Raw genomic sequence first — 21,724 nt, 5'->3', positions numbered from 1 at the left:
AAATAGCTAAGTGGGGACGGTTTATCATCATGTAAAGCATATTGATAGAATTTTTGAAATTATGTAATGCGCATGCATAATTTTTATCCTTTTTTGTAACAATATTGTAATATGAAATTGATTTTGTGATTAAATGATATGTAAAATTATAAATATCTTAAAGCAAAGCCATGCTAGACTAGCGTAGTACAGTTCTAATGGAAAACTTATGCATGGTTATTAGAAAAGAACTCACTGGTTTTGTGATTTTATTGTAGAAAACTTATGGAACATATTGTCATTATATTGGGGTACATCTGTGCCTGATGTCCGCAAGTTTTTACTCGAATAGTCCTGTTCCACACTTCACCACTAAGAGCATACATGCAATGCAACATGGTGGCATCTGGAGAGGAGAAGCAATTCGGTATTCTACAATTCCATAAAACAACGTCTGTTACGACCTAACTAACTAACTAACTAACTCTGTAGCCTTCGTAAACCTGAAGGTTCATGGCTGCAGCAACACAGGCCTTCCATCTTTCCCTATCTTGAGCAAGATCTATATACTCTTTTCCATCCCTACCGATTTCCCTTAGGTCCATCTCAACGTTGTCCCTCCATCTTCGTCTTGGCCTTCCTACAGGTCTCTTACCGTTAGGTTTCCCAACAAGAATCCTGTAAACTCCTCTTTCCTCTCCCATTCGTGCCACATGGCCTGCCCACCTAAGTCTTCTTGATTTAATTATTCTAATAATATCTGGACATGAATACAAATTATGTAGTTCTAAATTATGTAACCTTCTCCACTCACCTGTCTCCTCATCCCTTTTAGGTCCAAATATTTTCCTAAGGATCTTATTTTCAAATACTCTCAATTTATGTTCCTCTTTCAATGTAAGGGACCAAGTTTCACATCCATATAATATACTACAGGCAAAATTACTGTTTTGTATATTTTAATTTTTAGTTTCTTAGATATTAAACGAGAAGACAAAAGTTTATGAAGAGAGAAGTAACATGCATTTCCTGAATTAAGCCTACTTTTGATTTCCTCTTTAATATAATTTTTATTTGTTAATATTACTCCTGTTACGACCTTATGATGCCAATGGAGGACGAAATTTCAGAAAGAGTCACTAACAGATAATATTATTCATAAGTTGTGCAAACACTTGGTGGCTACTGGTTGTCTGTACAATGCAAAATCCAGTGGTCGACCATCAGTGCCGAACGAAACTGTGGACCAGGTCAGTGAAGCTTTCCAACAAATCCCACGGAAATGAACAACCTGCAACCGTGAATAGTTTGTACAACTTACAAATGATTTTCTTCGTTAGTGGCTCTTTTTTAAATACATTCTCCACTGCCATTGTATGGTCGTAACAAGCTTTGTTTCATGCAATTTGAAACCACAGAATGGCCTCTCCCCTCGAGTTACTGCCATGTTCCATTGCACCCTCCTTGCGAAGTGTTCAACCAATGGTGAACAGGATAATTTAATTAAGAAACATGTGGACATCAGGTATAGATGTAAACCGATATGATCATGATACATTCTGCAAGTTCCCCACAATAAAATCACGAAACCACCGAGTTCTTTTTGAATAACCCTGTATGTTAAAATTTGTGAAGATTCTGAACTGCTTTGAATTGTTACAATTTATCAGTATCTGTGACACTCTGTATTGGTATTGTGGTGTAGGTTCAAAGTTGTATTGACTCAGTGCTAGTACTTACAATATTTGGTCTATTCTAGTGCATGTATGCCATTCATATCACATACATTTTCACGAGAATTGTCCACATGAAAGTTGTTTACAACTTAACAATTTAATAACATGACTTTTAATTGACGTAGAAATACATGCATCAAGATGCAGCTCGAGCAGTTCTTTTTGTGTTCAGTCCACTTCAACGTGAACCTTCGGTGGGATGTTTAACATCTAATCCGTCTTCTAGCTCTCTCCCTGCTCGATGTAACATCTCCCTGTCAACAGTGGTAATAACACTGGTCATCCTGCTCCATAATCATTCATGTAATTTGGTATGCTTGTTCTTCGACATAACCTCACAAAAGAGTCCAGAGGTTGTCATAGGACCTAAGAGGCCATGCAATTTTGTCATCTCCACTGACATCATTCTGGAAAGATTTGGTTCAGTTTCAAATTATGCAACTTATGTCACCTGAAATGGATTATTAAATACCTGTCCAGAAGAAACTTTTTGATTTAGTTTATCCCTTGATCGAAAGAATATGTCATGTCTTTTAACTAATCATTTATCTAGTGGCATGTGGGATAGAATATTTTTGGTTGCGATGGGATTGGGATGGGAATGTTCACCATTTCCCTACTCAGTTGGGAGATTTTTGTAACAGGAAATGGTAGAATTTCCCTCCTGTGAAATCTTAAGTGCTACACACTATTCTCCTCAGGTGATTGTTTTTGCTTTTCTGGAATTGTTTTTTCCTTTTCTGGAATTAAAACTGCCAGTTTCAAGAAATTTCAGTGTCTGAGAAATTAAGTACTTTTAAGCACTATCATTTGCGATTTCCTGACTGGTTTGGAATCCCACACACCCGTACGATTCAGTCATGTTATTAAATTGTGAAGTTATAGGCTACCTTTTTGATGTCCTATTGACATTGACACACCTTTTTTTTTTTAATGAAAGCAGGTAGTAAATGTTTTCCCTGAATTAATTTCTGAATTGAGTGATTATTAGATAGAAATAGCATGAAACTGTACTAGGTAACCATCATTTGTTGTGATAGATTCAGTAGATTTTATATCAAAGGGAAAAAAATCTGAACAAACACATTCACTGTTACAAATTGCTTGTGGTAGTGGGCTGGCGATGCAACGTATCATGTTCTTAAGGTGAAGGAACTGTGGTGCACATTTGTAAATAACATATGCACGTGACCGTTACTGGGTACTGTGAAATTTTAGAGGGAATTGTTTCTCTTGTGGCCCCATCTTCTTTTCTAATTGAAGTGGAAAACCACAGGGTGGTCCAGTAGGCAGGACATCTGCTTGCTATACAGGAAACTCTGTAGCATTTCCAAGAGCAGGTGATGGTGGGTAATTTTCCGACAATGCCTGGGTATAAAGTGGCTTGGGGCTCATTCAGTCTATTTAATGGGCACCTGAGGGTAAAGGTTGCTAGAGCATGGTGGTGACCACATTGCCTGCAGCATGGAAAAGATCGAGAATTTGTACCTCCATATCCCTTTATAGCATGGTGCATTGCACAGGAAATGCCTTCACCTTTTTTAACATACAAATTGTGCAGTGCTATCTATTAATATGTGTTCTTCTTTCACACAGTAATTCAGCTCTCTTCTTACTGATGGTATTCTTACATTACCATAACTCAGCAGTATTGTGTGTTACTATTGCATGTATATTCTCAAATCAGTGACTACCATTTATGAAACACGTTAGGTTGAATATTTGTACTCCCCTTCCTCACAGACCTATAGTCTAATGATGATTGTGCAAGGGAGTACCCAAAAATAACTAATTATATTTTTTTAACATCTTAGTATTAAAGTTTATAATTTCACATTATAGTTTCCTTCAAAGTAATGTGTTTGCGAGCCTGTGTACCTGATGTTTTTTTTTCACTGCTGGAAAGAGTTTTGGAACTTGAACTAGAATACTACTCATAGCTTTCAAACAAATTTTCTTTCACATCACTGTATAAACAATTGCTTACTCCTTATGGTTTTCGGGGTGCTCCTTCCACGTAGTGCACCCAATAGTCAACCTCACTTCCACATAGTACACCCTGGACTGCAGACTAACGAGGCTCTGGCGACTGGCCTCCATGGCCAGTATAATTCTGTTTGTGTTGTCCTGCGTTTTGTCCTTTTTCATGCTGAGTGCTCCTTTACAGCCTCAGCTTTTAACGAAAGTCAGAAGATTTTATGATTTTAGTTATGCAACATTAGAGTTGTTATGTGGAACGATAAGGGGCTGGACCCCATATAATGTGACGGGTGCAAAATAGCCTTAGTGCTGACACACCCAAAATTTAAATTCAAATTCAAATCCTTATGGTTTTCATTTGTGATAATAATAAAAACAATGTAATGAGCAAGATCAGAGAAGTTGGGAGGATTAGGAGCAATTGACATATTGTTTTCTGTCAAGAACTGCTTGACCAACATGACATTTTGTCATGGTGCAGCAACTAATTTATACTTCTATGCATTTCCAAGCTCTTTTTTATGTTCTCTGGTATAAATTTCATTACATTTAGTCACTTCTTCAGTAATGTTTTGACAATTTTGTTGACTGCCTAGTCAAAATTTTCATCATTTCTACACACTGAAAGCTCTTCAAACAACAAGTTGCCACTTTTCAAATGGGAGAAAAATACTCATTGATGTAAAGAACCATTGATTTCAACCAGGACTTCAACTTGAAAAGTTTGATTGAACACAGCAACAACAATAACTTCAGCCACAATTTTTACCGAAAGAAGCAATTTCATTCACACTCTTTCTGCCTTGTCATAAAAATCACCAATCTTGCTTACTAAGAAAGAAGCAGCCAGAATAACAAGTCACATGGAATTAAATTACATGGTATGGATTCACTGCTGTTTTTGTCGTGAGATTTAATTTTTAGTGCAAATCACATTCTGCTACAGTGTGCTAAGTTTACATATGTTTGGCATAGATTTGTGCTCCACAACAATCTGCCTTCCCTGTTGGGAAATGATTCCACCATTTTGAACATATTTTTTTACTTTGGATGACAGGTTTTTTTAGCAGTGCATTTGAGTATTTTGCCTTATATTTTTTTATTGTGTGTTTCGCTTTTAATATAGGGTGGCCTCAAAAAAAGGTAACCCTAATGTAGAACCGTTGTATTATGTGATCGGTTACCTTTTTTTGGGCCCCCTGTATTTCAAGGTTATTTACAACTCTGGTTTTATTGGCTGGCTAAGGTGATTGATTATTCCTTGGATATTGAGACAGGTGCAAATAGCCTAGAGTGCTGATGTGCCCCATATAATTTGTTTTTTGAAACTCAAAGAATAATGCTGCTTGTTGTCTGGCATGCAGGGACGGTGACAAGAGTGGGTGCAGGTTAGCTACTAACCTGGTATTATTCACTCTTGTGTATCTTACTTTTGAATATTATAGATTCTAGATATGTCCTCAAATTATCATCCCATATCAAACTTTGCTGTCATTTGACAATACAAATTAGCTTTTTTCAACTTACTTAACTCCGTTATTCGAAAGCGAATAGGAATGATTAGAGATTCTGAAACAAAAGTTGTGTTCTAATCAACAATTTGGTAATCGGAAGCAAACCACAGCCGTAGTCGACTGTCTGTTTTAGTTTAGGAGGGGACTGCAGCTCAGGACCTTCATCTGTAAATGTGCAATGTGGCAAATATATTAAGAAAAGTATAACTTTCAGTCTGACAACTTAATCTACAAGTTATAACAAAATAACAAAAACTGTATATCGGTGATCTCTAGATGTCGTCAGATACAATTCTCCACATACAAATATAAATATAAATCCATGCAAGGGTATGATTAAAATAATCTAAAACTAATAAAATATAAAAAAAATAAAATCATCTTCATGTTTTCAACCTTATTAATTATGTCTACTTTGGAATACCGGGAAAGACATGGATAATTGGGTGTGTTCTTTTGTTACAATTTTTCTGTAACTGCCATATTCAAATAACGATATTGCGTGGTGTGCAGAATAACAATTTTTATATTCGTTCTAATTAATAAGAAACAATCATGATTGCTACAATACCAAGGTGACTAAATTTTGATACACCAATTCTGTAGTTGTGGAAAGAGCTACAGAATTAGGGAGTTCAAAATGAGTGGCTAACTGTATTTATAAGTCCACTTTCCTGCAAGTTATGTAATGCACTAAAATGTGATTTTATTGTGATTAACTTGCATACAATTTAAATGGGGAAGGGATGGAAGGAAAGCGTTAGTCAAGGGCGTCAGAGACCTACAATGAAGCACGATTAGATGTATGTAGAAAGTTCCAGCGAAAAATGCAGCCTCGATCAGGACTCAGATCCGGGTCTCTGGCATACCGTGCCATTGCTCTTAAGTCGGGACGCGCTAGCAATCGGCGTGGAACCACCCGCTCTGGTAGCGACGTGCAGTTGCCGGATTGACCTACTTCAGGATTTTCGCGAGTCCACAGAAACACGTGTAGGATTAAACATCTGGTTAAACAGTCAATTGTTCTCACTCTCAGCAAAAACAACTGATTCTTTAACTACTAACTTCTGTTCTTTCATTCATTTTTTATGTTTTTACGTACAGGTAGATCGAAGCATTAATTACACATGTACCAAATGTATCATTAATGTTCAGTAAATCAAGCAATTGCCAAGCTTTTCGTTGTAATTAATTGAACTCTGTATTGCCAGAGCCTGTATTATCCTGTAGCTTCCCAAATTATCTCACTTCACACACCCACATGTGTCTCCCCGATGGTACCGTGGTAGGGTAAGCGTCGTCGCCTTGTAATCAAGTAGTGCTGGGTTCGATACCTTGTCGAGGCACATAGTGGTTCGGATCCCACTTCCACCTGTAGATCCATTCCAGATTAGCCGTAGTGTGCATAAAGTGGACTTTAAAACACCAAATCAGTCAATCAATCAATCAATTCACACACAATTGATTTGTTCCTGATAAATTCTTCTCTGTAATACAGTAACTCAGTTCTGTGAAATTCTGTATAAAAGGTAAATTTTTGTAGGTTCCAAAAAATATAATTTAAAAAACGTGTTAACGAAACCAAGTTGTACGTAATTTGTTTATACGTTATTCGCCCTAATTTTCAAGAAATACATTTCATTTGTAGGTTCTGAAGCTTCAACTATGTCACAGAAGTATAAATTCCATGTCGTTACAAAACAAAGGGCGAGTTTCGTGTACAAAAACAATAAGCGGCATAGCTGCGGTTGGTATTGAGTTGCGAAAAAGACAAACGTCGCAGTGTGACAAAGAAGGCTAGGCTGCATGAAATCAAAGGAGAACTATTTGCCACAGTTGTTCATAACACAAGATGCATTTTATTTTGTAGGTAATTATGATACGATACAACACAAGTAAAAATATGCCGGTAACTGATGCTTGCAATGTACCATAATAAAAATACAACAGAGGTTCTTGCAGTGAAGGTTTTCGGTTGCTGTGTAGAGCAGGAAGATAAAATGTTTCATGCTTGCCAGAATGTAAAATTCACACGGGAAGTTAACGTTAACCTACAAGAAACTTCAGATTCAAACTTCTAGATTCGTTAAATTATCACTTTACGACGGAAATAACATATATTAGCATCCTGATGCGTACGTGCTTAATTTTTTCCCAAGCTTGCCAACAGCTGACTAGCCTGTCCGTCTGTTTGTGCGAACGTGGCAACGCAGAAAACCCCCAGCCACATGGCAGCCAACGAGGAGACAGAATTTGGTCACGTTCTGTGTTCTGATTGCACGCCGCTTCTTATCGTGTCCCTACTATACCACTGAGCTATCAAGCCAGCCTGGCATTACCTGTTTTTTTGTTATCGCTGTTTTACCTGCGTGGAATCATCTCTGCCAGTGCTACCGCAACGGGATCTGTTGCCTTTGAAACACAGTAGACTTCGACGTTGCCTGGTTCCTCCCAGCGTAGAGATGTTAATTATTGAAGATTAGGCACACACAGGAGATGTACTACATAGAGAGGCGAGGCCAGGCCGGCTCGGTAGCTCAGTGGTAGAGAAATGGCACGGTATGCCAGAGGCCCAGGTTCGAGTCCTGGTCAAGCCTGCATTTCTTGCTGAAACTTTCTACGTAGTACATCTCCTGTGTGTGCCTAATCATCAACGATTAGAAGTGTTCTGAAGCATCAGGAATTCAGGCGAAGACAATCTCTAAAGGCAGCTGAAGTAAAAAGAAAACAAAATAACCAGAAGGAGTTTTTGTTGTTGAACTGGGCCTACAGTTAAAAGTGGGATCCGAGCCAGTGTGCATTGTGTCTCCAACGGAGATCGAAGGCAGAACCCACTCAGTAAGAGACAACATCGTCACCATATATCATACTGGAAAAAAATGTCTAGAAAGATCTCATGCCAAATACTGTCATTTCATCATAACAGAAGCTGTGCCTATTTTAAAAGCGTATGCACAGAACAGTATAACCATGGCAGTGACTGAAGATTCAAATATGTCTTCAGACAGAGATATTTAAGCTGGCTCAGCAGCGTGTGCATTAAGCGATCGACTTTCAACCTCGCCACTGAACTTCTCTCGTTCGAGCCACCGGACTGGCCATGGGTGTTCGAACCCGGGACCCCTGCCATCGTAGCCAATGTGCTAACCACTCTGCCACGGGGGCCGGCAACTGTTCTGACAATAGATAAGTTAATATAAAGTTTCGGACAATTAAGTGGCGAGTACAGAAAGGTACAGAAAAATGAAGTGCAGAGATTGCACACAGTATATAAAATTGTGTTTTGATGCTGAGATTGCATGTATGTAGTTTATTAGAGAACATTTTTTGAAATACGTAGTTCGTATTTAATAATTTCACTATTGTAACTGATATTTTGCCTACTAGGATAGACTATATTCTTGTTCTTGATATTTAGTAGTTGTGTAAAGTGAAGGGATTATATTGAATTTGTCTATTAAAGGTGATGGTGAATATTATTTTTGATTGCTGTTGGATTTTTTTAAAAATATTGGATGTATATTATTGTTAAATAGATCTGACAAACCCCAGTGATCTGTAAGGATCCTCTAATTTGCGTAGCTTTCTGTGATAACTGATAATAGATATGTATGTGCACTATATATACTTTCATTCTTACTTGATCCATAGAAAGCAGCAGTAATACAAGCTCAGGCCTTGAATCAATAAATGTTATCACCAACGCCCTTGGCTCTCGCTCTGTTAGCTTGAGAGAAATGATGCGAAGGGCCACAGCAGCCGTAAGATCATCTGGTAAGTGGAAAGCAGGAGACCTAATACCTTTGTTTCTTAAATTTATCGGTAGCATTGATGAAGTACATGAAGACAGTACGGATTGATTGTGGGAAAATATACCAATTCATTTCTTAAGTGCCTGTATTACTGCACACGCCCAAAGCATATTCTCATGGAATATTTAAGCGAAAAGAAAATGTATTCCTAGTAGGACACTAACAAGACTAAAACGTTTCTTTTCATATTAAGAATTGGTGAATATATCTATGTAATCATTTGGTTAGTGTGTTCATAAAATGAACCAGGAACATGGTTGTGAATTACACACTCCTCTATCTTGGTACAAGAGCCATGCTACGATGCCAGGGGCCCCAAGTTCGAATCCTGGCCTGGGCATGAGTATTCCGCGATTGGTCCTTTGTCAGTTACATCAAATAATCACCCATTCTCATCTTCATGATTAGCCAAAAGTGGCATAAAAGTGATGTAAAATAAACCAAATCAATCAAAAGAGCCATTGTGGTCCAGTTTGCCTGCCACACGTGAGATCAGGGTTAAATTTCTGTGTGCATGATTTCAGGTGGACATTTTTTCATCTATATCTCTGCATGGATTGGCTCTGGGCTTAACCCAGCCTCAAATAAAATACCTGGGGCCAGCCTGAGGGTTAAAGGCATCTGTGGTGTTGATCACATCATCTCCACAGGTGCTAGAGATCCTCCATTTATCCCTTCATGTGCAGGGTGTATCTTTATCTTTTACATCTTGTTACACCTGATGTATTTTCACAGCATAACTTCTTTCTTAGATACTTCTAATTTTCTTTCCTTGTTCATTGATTTTTTGAAATGCTGAGTCAAATCTATAAGTTTTGGACAGATTTTCTGTTTTTATAGTACATACTGATTTGGTACATTGCACAACTAAGTAGCAATTGTGAGGTTTGGTGTTTTGTTGTCGAAAGGAAAATCTGATGATGTTTCTGTCATTTATCATCAGTAAGAACTTGTGTGTGCAAATTACATCTGTAGAACTAGAGCACTTTTTTTTACCTGTTATTTTTTATTCATCCTAAAAATAGATACAAGATTTTGTGGTATGTAGGATTTTGAACCAGAAGTCCAGGGTGGATATTAGAATGTAGAGGCAGAGAAAAACAAAAGGAAACAGAAAGTAGAGATGCATTTGGCCTCCCCCATGGCATAGTGATGCGTGTTCGCCTTGTAATCAATGGGTTCCGTATTCGATACCCGGTAGAGGCACATAGTGGTTCGGATCCCACTTTAACCTGTAGGTCCAGTTCTGATTAGCCTTACTGTGCATAAAGTGGACATCAAAACATCAAAAAAAAAAAAAAAAGAATCAAAGTATAGATTAATTTAAGTTGTCAGTAATTTATATATAAAAATATAGTTAATGTAATAAAATAATGCGAAGGAAAAAGTGGGTCGGAACAGAGAAGAAGAGAGTGAGAAGTATTATTTGCTTTAAGTTGAACATAATTTTCTTCCTATATCATGACACATGAGCTAGAAATGTTCAACTACTGATAATTGGCATCGTGTTTACATTAATCACATATCAGTGCAGTGGATGTATGATTTGCAGATTTAACCAAACTAAATTAAATGTATATGTGAGGAAATAAACCTAATTTATAATGTGTATACAATGAGAGTTGTATTAAATACAATATAATAGACATGGGACAGATTAATCAGTACTCTATCGGTAAAGTTGCCAATTATTTTACCGATCTGATATATCTATAAATATCTTATAGTTCAGTGCAAGATTATCTCCATGCCCTACTTTTTTAAAAAGTAAATGTCTACTATGCAACCTCTTTTGCACCAAAATACACATTTATTAAGGATGTCAGTGAACCACTCAGGTCTTGACCATTTAGAATTTTATATCAGATTGGTAAAATTTCAGTTACCGGTATCTGTAAATTTTATACCAGTACTTTATCGGTACTGGCCAAAATTTCATATTAGCCCATTCCTACAATATAAACTTGTATACAGTCCGCTAAGGGAAATTAAACTAGCTGGAAAGTATGATTCCAAGCGTGAGAGGGGAAGCAAGTAGAACACTCATTAAACCACCCTGTGGCATTTTGCTTGTATGAGTTCACTTGTGTTTATTACTGCTTGTTGTGTTGTGTTTGTGATTGATCTTACAATTTGTAACTAATCATTTCGAAGTAGAACAAAGAAAAGACTGTGATGTTTTGGTCTCTGTTGCACAATCTACAAAACACCCTCAATATAATACACAATGTCACAAGCCATTCAGTTACTACATTTTCTTTATTATATTTATAATACTATTATTATTGAATACTATCCTGATTACTGCTGTGTACATTTGTGCTAATTATAATATTCACTAAGGAGAGCAATTTAATCGAATGATCCAAAATAGAGTTACTGGTTTACAAATAGGTTATCTACTAATGTGACGTGATGAAGACCTTCCTGATATGATCTGTTTGCTTATATAGTATATGGATGGCTATTATTTTCTGCACCTTTACATAATTCGTAAACATCTCTACGTATTCTGGCAGCGATGTTACTACGCTTCAAACTTCATTGTTGTTTCCACGGCAGACGATTTTCACTGCTTCTGCTGCTTCCTGACCAAAGTCCCGTCACCCCTATTTTGCCAATGAACACGTCCAGTTAGCGCATGCACACTTCCATCCATGGTCTCAGCTAAGGCAGCCAGTGAAATTCATTCATTGGCACTGAGAAATTTGTGATTCATACTATACCAATGATGATGCTGGATCATTCTATTCCAACCATTTACTGCTGCCATCTTTGTTCAGCATTGCACATTATTAGTGTGTAGTTAGTTGCTTTGTTGGGATGTGAAGAAGGCAATTTCAAAATAATGAATAATGATTGGATCTGTATAATAATTGTAACGATCTGATAATTGAACTAGGGCTGAGCCGATACCACTTTGAACCAATATCAATACCAGTGCCAAAACTCTTAACAGATTTTCACTGATACAGAACTGATACTTGAAAATTGTAACAATTCAAAGTAGTGCAGACTATTTATAAATATAAATATGCCAGTGATGGAATGATACCAAGAAATTACGCGAGTTTTGCTTTAAAAATAAGTACATAATTTTCAAGATATTTAAGCTCCACAAAAGTTTTGCAGACTTGGGAATGTATTGCCAAATAAATTACAATCAGTACTTTACAATGCCAATGCACTGATATTGGACGCTTCTGATATGTCAGTATTGATACCGCCTTAGCCCTAAATTAAATCGATTCTTGTACTCAGTTTCATAATTTCAAAAGTTTTATTTTAGAGGACATATTGTTATAATTTTGGCCTGTTTTATAGATCAGACTTTTGTGCTGTTCTCCTTTAAGGAAAAGCCAACATACATAGTGCGGCAATTTGAAATCGAGACTGGTGCTGTAAAAAATAACAAGTTCTTCATAGAAAGTCACTTACCAGGGATCATTCAAAGTAGGACCCTCATGCATCCGCACATCATAGCACAATGCCTACCAGTGCATGGATGGATTGCTGAAATTTGTTTTGTGTAATGCTGTTTAAAATCCATCGCAGTGGTAGAGTCGTCGCTTTGTAATCAAGGGGTCCTGGGTTCGATTCCTGGTGGAGGCACATAGTGGTTCGGATCCCACTTTAAACTGTAGGTCCAGTCCCGATTAGCCTTACTGTGCATAAAGTGGACTTAAAACAACAAATCAAATTGTTTAAAATCCATGTCGTAGCCTTCTTGATTGTTGGTACATCATAAAAGTAGAAATCTTTCAGTGCAGATTTTGGTTTAGGAAATAATCACACGGAACCAGATCCGGTGAGTAGGTATGGTGTGACAACACACAGAGTTGATTTAGGGCCAAAAAGTTCTTCGCAATCACAGTCTTGTGACTTGGGGCACTGTCATGAAGCAGACACCAGCTGCCATCATCCCGATATGTGGCTCTCACACGTATTATTCCTTGCATCAAACGTTTCTGTACCTCAAGATAAAATCCAGCAGTAACACTCTGTCTGAAAATTCAGTCTTCAGTAATGATTGTCCTCACTTTCTCAACCAATTTTGGTGTTCTCACCGTCCCTGCTACACCTGGATGCTCGTCGTGTTCAATTGGCTCCCGTCCTTCACTGAAACGCCTGAGACATTCAAATACACGCTTACATGATAAACAATTGTCCCTATAGACTTGCTACAACATGTGAAACCTTTCCGCAGCATTTTTACCCAAGAACGCACAAAACTTGATGTTTGCTCTTTGTTCCATGTTGAAATCATTTCACGACACGTGCCCACATTCAAGAATGCCACAAGTGGCAATGTCGCTTAAGTTCTGCGTCGATTGTTTGTGAGATACCTGTTACTTGTTTCCACCACAGAACGCTTGCACAGTGGTGCCACCTACTGAGCAAAAAAATCAGTCTCGATTTCAAATTGTCGAACTGTGCATGTAGTTTTGAAGTTCTTGTTTTACTGTAAGGCTCTAATTTTACATTTACTTTATTCTCTTCTCTGAAACATTAAATTGAAAGAACTTGCTTGTTTGATGTAGGTTCAACTCTTGCATAAAAAAAAGCTTCTGTGAGCAGATTTTTTTATTGCACCTTTATTTCTGGCATGCTGAAAATGTTATATTTTATTAATCACATATCAAAATCTTCTACTTTGAAATATCACTAGCTGAAGAGTAAAGGTGGAGGATCGGTCCAGATGCTTTTAACTTATTGGTTGAGCTTAGCAGTGAGTGCCGTAAACTGTTTCCATCTTTTTTCTTTCTAATCTGGAAATGTGCAGATAAACTAAGAAGGAAGCATTACGAGCTTAAACTCAATAGTATTAAATTGAACCTATATTGTTTGATTCAGCATTCGAAATGCTGTTAACGACATGAATATCTCAAACCTACTTCCAGTATAAAAGAGAATATCAGTGACATAAGTCTCAATTTGGAACCTTGCATGTATAAAAGAGTGATAACACAACCACCTTCAAGTGTGGCTGCTGCCCACAGTGTGGAATGTCGTAGATTTGATTCCAATGAAACTTCCTTTTGAGTCATTCCATATGAAATCAACACAGCTCCCAACCTGACCATCTCAGATTTTCATGAATTTTGGGGAGTTGAAAGTATGCATGGAACTTAGTAACTATGAAAATGTTGAGTCTCGTTTGTGTTGTAATTGTAAAGTTATTCAAGGTCAAAGTTTGCAGAAATTGTCCTTACTGAGCTCTTTTAGCTATACTAAATGTGCTGTAACTCCGCTCCTATTTGGCCTAGGAAGCTGAAATAGAGTTTACTGTGCAGGGGAATTGAACAAGCTTACAAGTGTACCTTTGACTAAAAAGAAAATTTTGTCACATGACCTTGACCTTGAATATCAAAACACGTCATCGCCAAAATTCGTGAAAGAAAAATATATTTGGCACACCATGCTATACTCTAAAACATATTAAAAAATCAGACTGTGGCAGCAATGTGATCAGAAGATACAAAATAATGTGTGTAGCTATGTGACTGATAAAGGCCTCATTAGAATGTATTAGGGTGAGTCAAAAGTCCATGTACAGCTACTATAAAATGTAAGGGAGTTATGCTGGGTACATTTGGTCATTATAGAAACATGTCAGCCCCAGGGGGAACCATAGTTGTGTGTGTCAAGCAGAGGTCCGCCATATTGTTAGCACCATAGTGAATTCAACTCCAAACATTTTCCATGGAAAGGGGCTGATGTGATATATCAAATCAGGCTAGAATTTCACGAGAAATGCAGTGGCGAAGGTTTTTCCAAAGTATCTATATCAACCCACTTGTAAACTTCATTGTACTTATGGTGCTCCAGTTGAATTCAATAAATTTTACCGCACCTTAGCTACATACAAAAATTTTGTTATGCAATTTATGGCGACTGTGTACAGTGGCACAAATTTATAGAGGCCCGTGGGCCCCTTTCCTTTGAAAATGTTTTGAGTTCAATTCACTATGATGCCAACAATATGGCTGGCCTCTGCTTGACACATGCAACTATAGTTCCCCCTGGGCTTAACATGTTTCTATAATGACCAATTTTACCCAGCATAACTCTTCTGCATTTTATAGGTGGTGTAAAGGGACTTTGACTCACCCTAGTACATTGTAATGAGGTCTTTATCAGTCACATAGCTACACATATTATTTTGTATCTTCTGATCCCATTGCAGTCCCAGTTTGATTTTTTCATGTGTTTTAGAGTATAGCATGGTGTGCCAAATATATTTTTTTCTCAAATTTTGGCGATGACATGTTTTGAGATATTCAAGGTCATGTGTAAAATTTTCTTTTTAACCAAAGGTAGGCTTGTTGTATATCATTGGAAAGCTTGTTCAATTCCCTGCACAGTAAACTTTATTTCAGCTTCCTAGGCAGAGTTACAGCACATTTAGTATAGCTCAACGAGCTCAGAAAGGACAATTTCTGCGAACTTTGACCTTGAATAATTTTACAATTAGAAGACAAGGCTCGACTCAAAATTTTCGTAGTAACTAAGTCCCATGCATACCTTCAACTCCCCAAATTTCATGAAAATCTGAGATGGTCAGGTTGAAAATCACATATCTGTGTTGAATTGACATGGAATTACTCTTTTCATACTTTTACTTTACATCTCATATCCTTGCATACAGTAATCTAGCTGTATTTTGAACAAACCTTTCTACTTTTCATTTATCAATTGCAAAAATTTTGACAACAATCAAACATCAAGGTGCTTGGAATAATTGCCAAGCAATATAACATTGTTTAAATGTTCTCTGCACAAAATTACATTTGAAATAACTTATTATGTCTTTTATTTTAATTTAAAACTGAACATTCAGAGGCCAAATCGAAGTTACATTGTTGTAACGCTGGCTATGCAATATGATTGTTATGGCTAAACACATAACAGACACCTTTCTTTCACAAACATATACTACAGTAACTTTAAATATTTGAAACTACATCAACTTGTGATGAGCACAGATGATGTAGTATTGACTTGAGTTGTGACCGATGACTTTCTAATGTGAATTTATGAATGCATATGTCAAAAAGCAATTGTGGACTGGGTGGCAGTATTTCATTGTCAGACATGGCAGCTTGCCTTTTTGTTACAGTGCGAGATGTGTCAACCAGTCATTATCTGGAAGCTGTCTCTCACCTTTGGACAGCATACTGCACCTACATGTAGTGATTGAGTAAGTTGACATAATAGGCATCTTTAAATGTACTACCTTTCACAGGTAGTTGTTAGGAATTATGAAACCTTTCTGATCCCCAAACACTGTCAGCAGGATCTTTCTGATAGTGCCTGGATTCTCAACTTCTTGTGTGGTGGATAACTAACTACAATGTTGCCATTTTTGCAACTTCTTTTTCACTTTCTGGAGTCTAAATGACGATTCCAGTTTTTACCCTAACAATAGAAAAAGTGTTTTAAATCTTTTTTGGACACAAGTTTAATCCTTTTTTGGGTCGCATGCACAGAATTGGAAATATGACAACCAATCTACCATTTTGGGCCCTTTTCCGAAAATTAATTACAGTAGTGTCTCGCTTATTCGACATAAAGGGGCTGGCAGAACGTCAGATAAGCGAAAATGTTGGATAATAGGGAGGTGTTAAGAAAAAGCCTATTAAACGTCGAACTAATGTTATAATTTTACACATTACGAAACTAATACAGTAATCGTGTTTTACAACAATACATAAAAAATAGAGTAGGCGGGCATGCCGCGGGGTAGAGTCGGGAGAAACTAAAAATAAACTACGCTCACGCTCGCAACTTGCAGTTCTTGTTGCTGATTGATATTTTTTTTTCCCAGGTGTATGTCTGATAATTCGGAATGTCAGATAAGTGAAGGTCGGATAAACGAGACTCCACTGTACTCTGTTACTATGTGCTCTACGAACTTCACATATTGTGAACAAATACAAAATAACAGTTTACAATTTTACTTACAAAAACTGTGTAATTTTCTTTAAGTGTCAGTGTTGCCATCACAAAAATTACATGGGAAGCACATAGTGGTTTGGATCCCACTTTAAACTGTAGGTCCACTCCCGATTAGCCCTTCTGTGCATAAAATGGAGTTAAACTCAAACCCTGTCACAAAAATATTCAAAAATCTAAAGAAATGTTTTTCTTTGTTCATTCTCTTTATTACTCTGTTACTATGTACAGACCTACAGTATGACCTGTGTGTACAAATACAAAATACTACTGTTTAAAATACAAAAACTCTATGTAATTTTCTTCAAGGTTCAGAGTTACCATCCCAAGAATGTTCAAAAAATCTTTTATTTTCTTTGTTCTCTTTATTACTCTGTTGCTTTGTACTGTATGGAGCTTAATTTTTTTGTGTGAATACAAACTGCTGCACATTACAATATAACTTATAGAAATATATTTTACAAAAATGATTTTCTTCAAGCATCAACTCTCGAAATCTGTTCAATGTCTCTATTTTACTAAATATTCAGTGAATGATATCAGTTTCTACCTCCTATTCATCTTCAGTCCCAGAATTATCACAATATCATCCAGACAACAATGAATATCATCCTGGGAGAGTATCTGCCAGAGCAACCTGCAGCAGGTTTGTTAGTCATTGTATCAATTGAGAAAGTGCACAGTGCACATGCCACATGGACAAGCAGAGAGAGAACAAATAAACAGCATTTGTGCTGCCATCAAACGGACAAATTATGAACTGAAATATTAATAGTTTGCAACAATCGATGAACAACGTAGTACAGGGCATCTAGCAGTATGGAAAACCTGGATATCCTGGAAAAGTCAGGGAAAATACTTTTTTTATGAAAAAGTCATGGAAATGTCAGCGAAATTTTTTTTTATGGAAAATTCGAAATTTTTGTAGTAGTGCAATGTTATAACATTTTCCTCTATTTTACATTTTCCCGCATTTTAAGTTTTTTCAGCCAGGTTCCCTTAAAAACGTAAAATCGGGGTTTCACTGTAATTGTTCCATCATTAGTCAATTCTTGCTTCCCTCCCCGTACCCAACAGCCAATTTCTGTTGAGTTTTCATTCTCATTGTTATCTTTACATGTGAAGTGAATATTCTAAATCTTGATTAAATGGGATTCTAAGTGTGGTGTTTAGCTAAAGTGTATTGAGTTTGTTACACACATGCTTAAATACATGAAATGCCCTAATGATTTGGTCTGAAAAATTTTTGTTCTTGGTCTGGAAAAACTGGAAAAGTTGGGGAAATTGTTTTTTTTTTTTTTTTTTTTTTTTTGAAATTCTAGACACCCTGAAGAAACATGTGCACCCCTGTACATGTTGGGAAGAATATCCAGGGGGAGGGGGAGTTGTTCTTGAATTTGAACACTGAATTACACAGTGGCTTGTGGTTTTGAATATCAGAATCCACGATTTTGTGAAATTTCATAAGTGTCAAAAAGGTAAAAAGTTTGGACTCGTGTAGCAGTAAGATCCATAATTGGAAGTCATCTGTACTCATTCTGCTTTCTGTGATTTGTCCCTGCAGCTGGATTAGAGAGAGACCTAAGCACAGAAGCCTCGCGCCCACCTATATCAGAGGAACCAATCCCTACGCTGAGCTGGCCACCTGAAACATTTGATCCAGCAAGTGGTGACGAGGATAGTCTAATGGGGTTAGCAGCAAGCAAAGCCACCACAAGCAGTAAGTTGGGAATTTGTCTGTGTATTAAGTTTTTGAGGAAGTCAGTTGTTTTAGTAGAGGCACATATTTTTGGTTAATAAATAAGCAAAATTTTGGTGCAAAAACAGTCAATTTTGGGTTCAAAAGCGGTAAATGAAATAAAATTTCAGTGTTATCGGATCAAAAGCTGTCTATAAAATGACATTTTGGTTTTAAAATTGTAAATATAATCCTAAATTTGATTAAGAAACTGTACTTGTTATACAAAGAAACATAAAATGAAATTTCACACTTTTGAAGAACACAGGACCATCCAACAGGTTGTGACGTCCAATCTTCAAGTCATACCACATGAAGACTTGCAGATATCGTACTGATCGTTGGCCAATTGTGTCAATTGCTGTATTGATGCAGGAGGGATGTACTTTGAGTAATAAACAGGCAATGTTCAATTATTTTGTTTCCTTTTCACAATATAAAATCAGTCTCATTACTTAATTGCCAGACTGTGTATGATCTGACTGCAAATAGTGAGGAGTTCATTTAATCAAAACTGAATCCTGCATTCTTGGAGTTTCATTAATCTGGTTCTCATACAATGAATTCTTCATATGCATGTTCATACATACGGAAATGTACAATTATCAAGTATATACAATATTCATTTGTCAGTATTCACATTATAATAAAAAAAATGTATTCTTATATAGATATAGGTTTGTCTGATATGTTAATGAATATTTTCTTTAACATTTTAGCTTCCACCTGTGGAAATAATTTCTACATAGCAGATCCAGTGGAAAGAAAGAACAATGCTCTTCTGATCTTGCGCTTGTTGTCTGAAAGCTCAAACCTTATTCCACACCTTAAGGATCTTCTTAGCTCCAAGTAAGTTCACAGATTTATTTTTTGAGAATGTTTACCAATTTCTGTGTGTCATTTATTCTTGAATTGGTTAATCGAAAAATATGAAGTAGAAATAATGCAATTGTAAACTGTAATTTAAAAATATAATGCTGCTTCTTGAAAAATGAAGATTTATGATTTGTCCAGATACATTTTATAACTTTTCTGTACTGTCTGTCTTAATAAATGCAGATGAGTTAATGAACCTTTTTTGTTGCTTGTATCTGGTGCTTATGTGGAGTAAAGTATCAGGTATTTCAAGGAATGTCATTGTGGACTCTCATTTGAAAGGAACGCAGGTAGACAACAGTACAATTTGTTACTGAATGTGGTAAATAAGTTTGTATGCAATTGCAGACAAGAGGACCAAAGAGTTTACAATTTGTTTTATTCAAGAAGAGTGATTGATTGAGTTGGTGTTTTAAGTCCACTTATGCACAATAAGGCTAATTGGGACTGGGCCTACAATTTAAGGTGAGAACCAAACCACAATGTGGACCCCTTAATTACAGGGCACAATGCTACCACTGTGCCAGTGAGTCTAGTTTTCTTCACCAACATTAAGAGGTGTGTGTGGGGGGGATTGACATGGTCTAGTGTCAGAGGGAAGCTAGAATTTTCTCTCGGTTCTCATGGAATTATTACTTTTTTTAGGTGCTACAGTTTAAGGTGAGAACCAAACCACAATGTGGACCCTTTAATTACAGGGCACGATGCTACCACTGTGCCAGTGAGTCTAGTTTTCTTCACCAACATTAAGAGGTGTGTGAGGGGGGGGGGGGGATCGACATGGTCTAGTGTCAGAGGGAAGCTAGAATTTTCTCTCGGTTCTCATGGAATTATTACTTGTTTTAGGTGCTCTAGGAAGATGTTACTTTATACAACTACACAAAGCACAGGGAGAGGGGGGGGGAAAGAAAGATAGAACTGGCTGTTAAGAAAAATAAAAAGAAGACATTGGTTTGATTCATGGAAACTTTAAGTAGAAGAGAGAAGGGGGTCGAAACATATTTATTAATATTTTTTTAAAGTAAGATTTATCTAGTTAAAAACAATGTAAAATGCATAAACAAGACACCTTTAAATTTTGTCCAACCTTTTGACTCCATCTCAGATTTATCATCAGGGCTGGTTGAGAGACTGTGAAGGAGACATGGTCGAGGTTCCGATGACGTTTGTTTTGACACGATTGCGAAAGTGAAGGCTATGAACTAAACTCATTTTTCGTTACTCTACAGGTGTCTGCTGATATAGGCACATTAGTGTATTGGTAGAGGCATATATTCTTTGTAAATAAAAAAGCAAAATTTCTGTACAAAATCAGTCAATTTTGGATTCAAAAGGAAAATGAAATTTCACTGTTGTAGTGGTGTAAAAAGAATTACATTTTGGTTTTACAAATGTGAATATAATACCAAATTTGATTTAAAAACTGCACTTACTACACAAAATAAACATATCCCTTCTAATAGCACATTTATGTCGTTACCAGAATATGAGGTTAATTCCTGTAAAAATGGGTTCATTTTTGCTTCTGAAATATTTTCATCAGAATTAATCAATTTTCCGTGAATTGCATAACTCACAGGATAATTCTGACTTCAGAAAGTGTTGTATTGTTAAATATACTCCAAATTTCGTGTTTTAGGAGTCTATATCGCATCATTTCGTGACAAAACAGGGTTGGAAAATGCACCTCGCACATTTTAGAAACATGAAAATACATTACAGTGTTATTTCACATTTCGTGTTTTCGTCAAAAACGAAATATGCATGCCTCTATGTATCGGTTTATGGCTAAAATTACTGATAATTTTACCAACCTCGTGTATCTATAAATATCTTATAATGTAGTGCAATATTCTACCATAAACATATAATCTCTATTCTCTACTGTTTTGAAAATTAAGTTTTCTAATTGAATAATCTCCTTAGAGCTGTCCTCTGTGTACAAGGGGCATGTAAGAAAAGGGCCAATTGGTTATTACAGAGAATAAAATCAAGCAAGACATTTTTATTTTGATGCTATACAAGTGCATACCCTGGCTATTTTTCTACATAGTCACCATGATGCTCCAAGTATTTTTGGTACTGTGGAACAAGTTTACGTAGGCCCTCTGAGTAGAAATCTGCTGCCTGGGA

General features: G+C 36.7%; 1 protein-coding gene across 2 annotated transcripts in view; it reads left to right on the top strand.

Annotated features, from left to right (window-relative positions):
* Positions 1-21,724, top strand: part of hyd (E3 ubiquitin-protein ligase hyd) — a 191,947-nt gene that overhangs the window by 85,766 nt on the left and 84,457 nt on the right. For both annotated transcript variants that reach the window (XM_083112520.1, XM_083112519.1), the window contains exons 16-18: positions 8,861-8,983; positions 18,542-18,697; positions 19,435-19,564. In XM_083112520.1, the coding sequence (XP_082968646.1) occupies positions 8,861-8,983; positions 18,542-18,697; positions 19,435-19,564 (409 nt within the window). The remainder of the gene's footprint in view (positions 1-8,860; positions 8,984-18,541; positions 18,698-19,434; positions 19,565-21,724) is intronic.

The sequence above is a fragment of the Lepisma saccharinum genome, chromosome 26, assembly GCF_977018435.1.
Source record: "Lepisma saccharinum chromosome 26, izLepSacc3.1, whole genome shotgun sequence".
NCBI classification, from domain to species: Eukaryota; Metazoa; Arthropoda; class Insecta; order Zygentoma; family Lepismatidae; genus Lepisma; species Lepisma saccharinum.
Note: the sequence above shows the minus strand (reverse complement) of the source record. Positions and strands in the feature narration are given on the sequence as shown.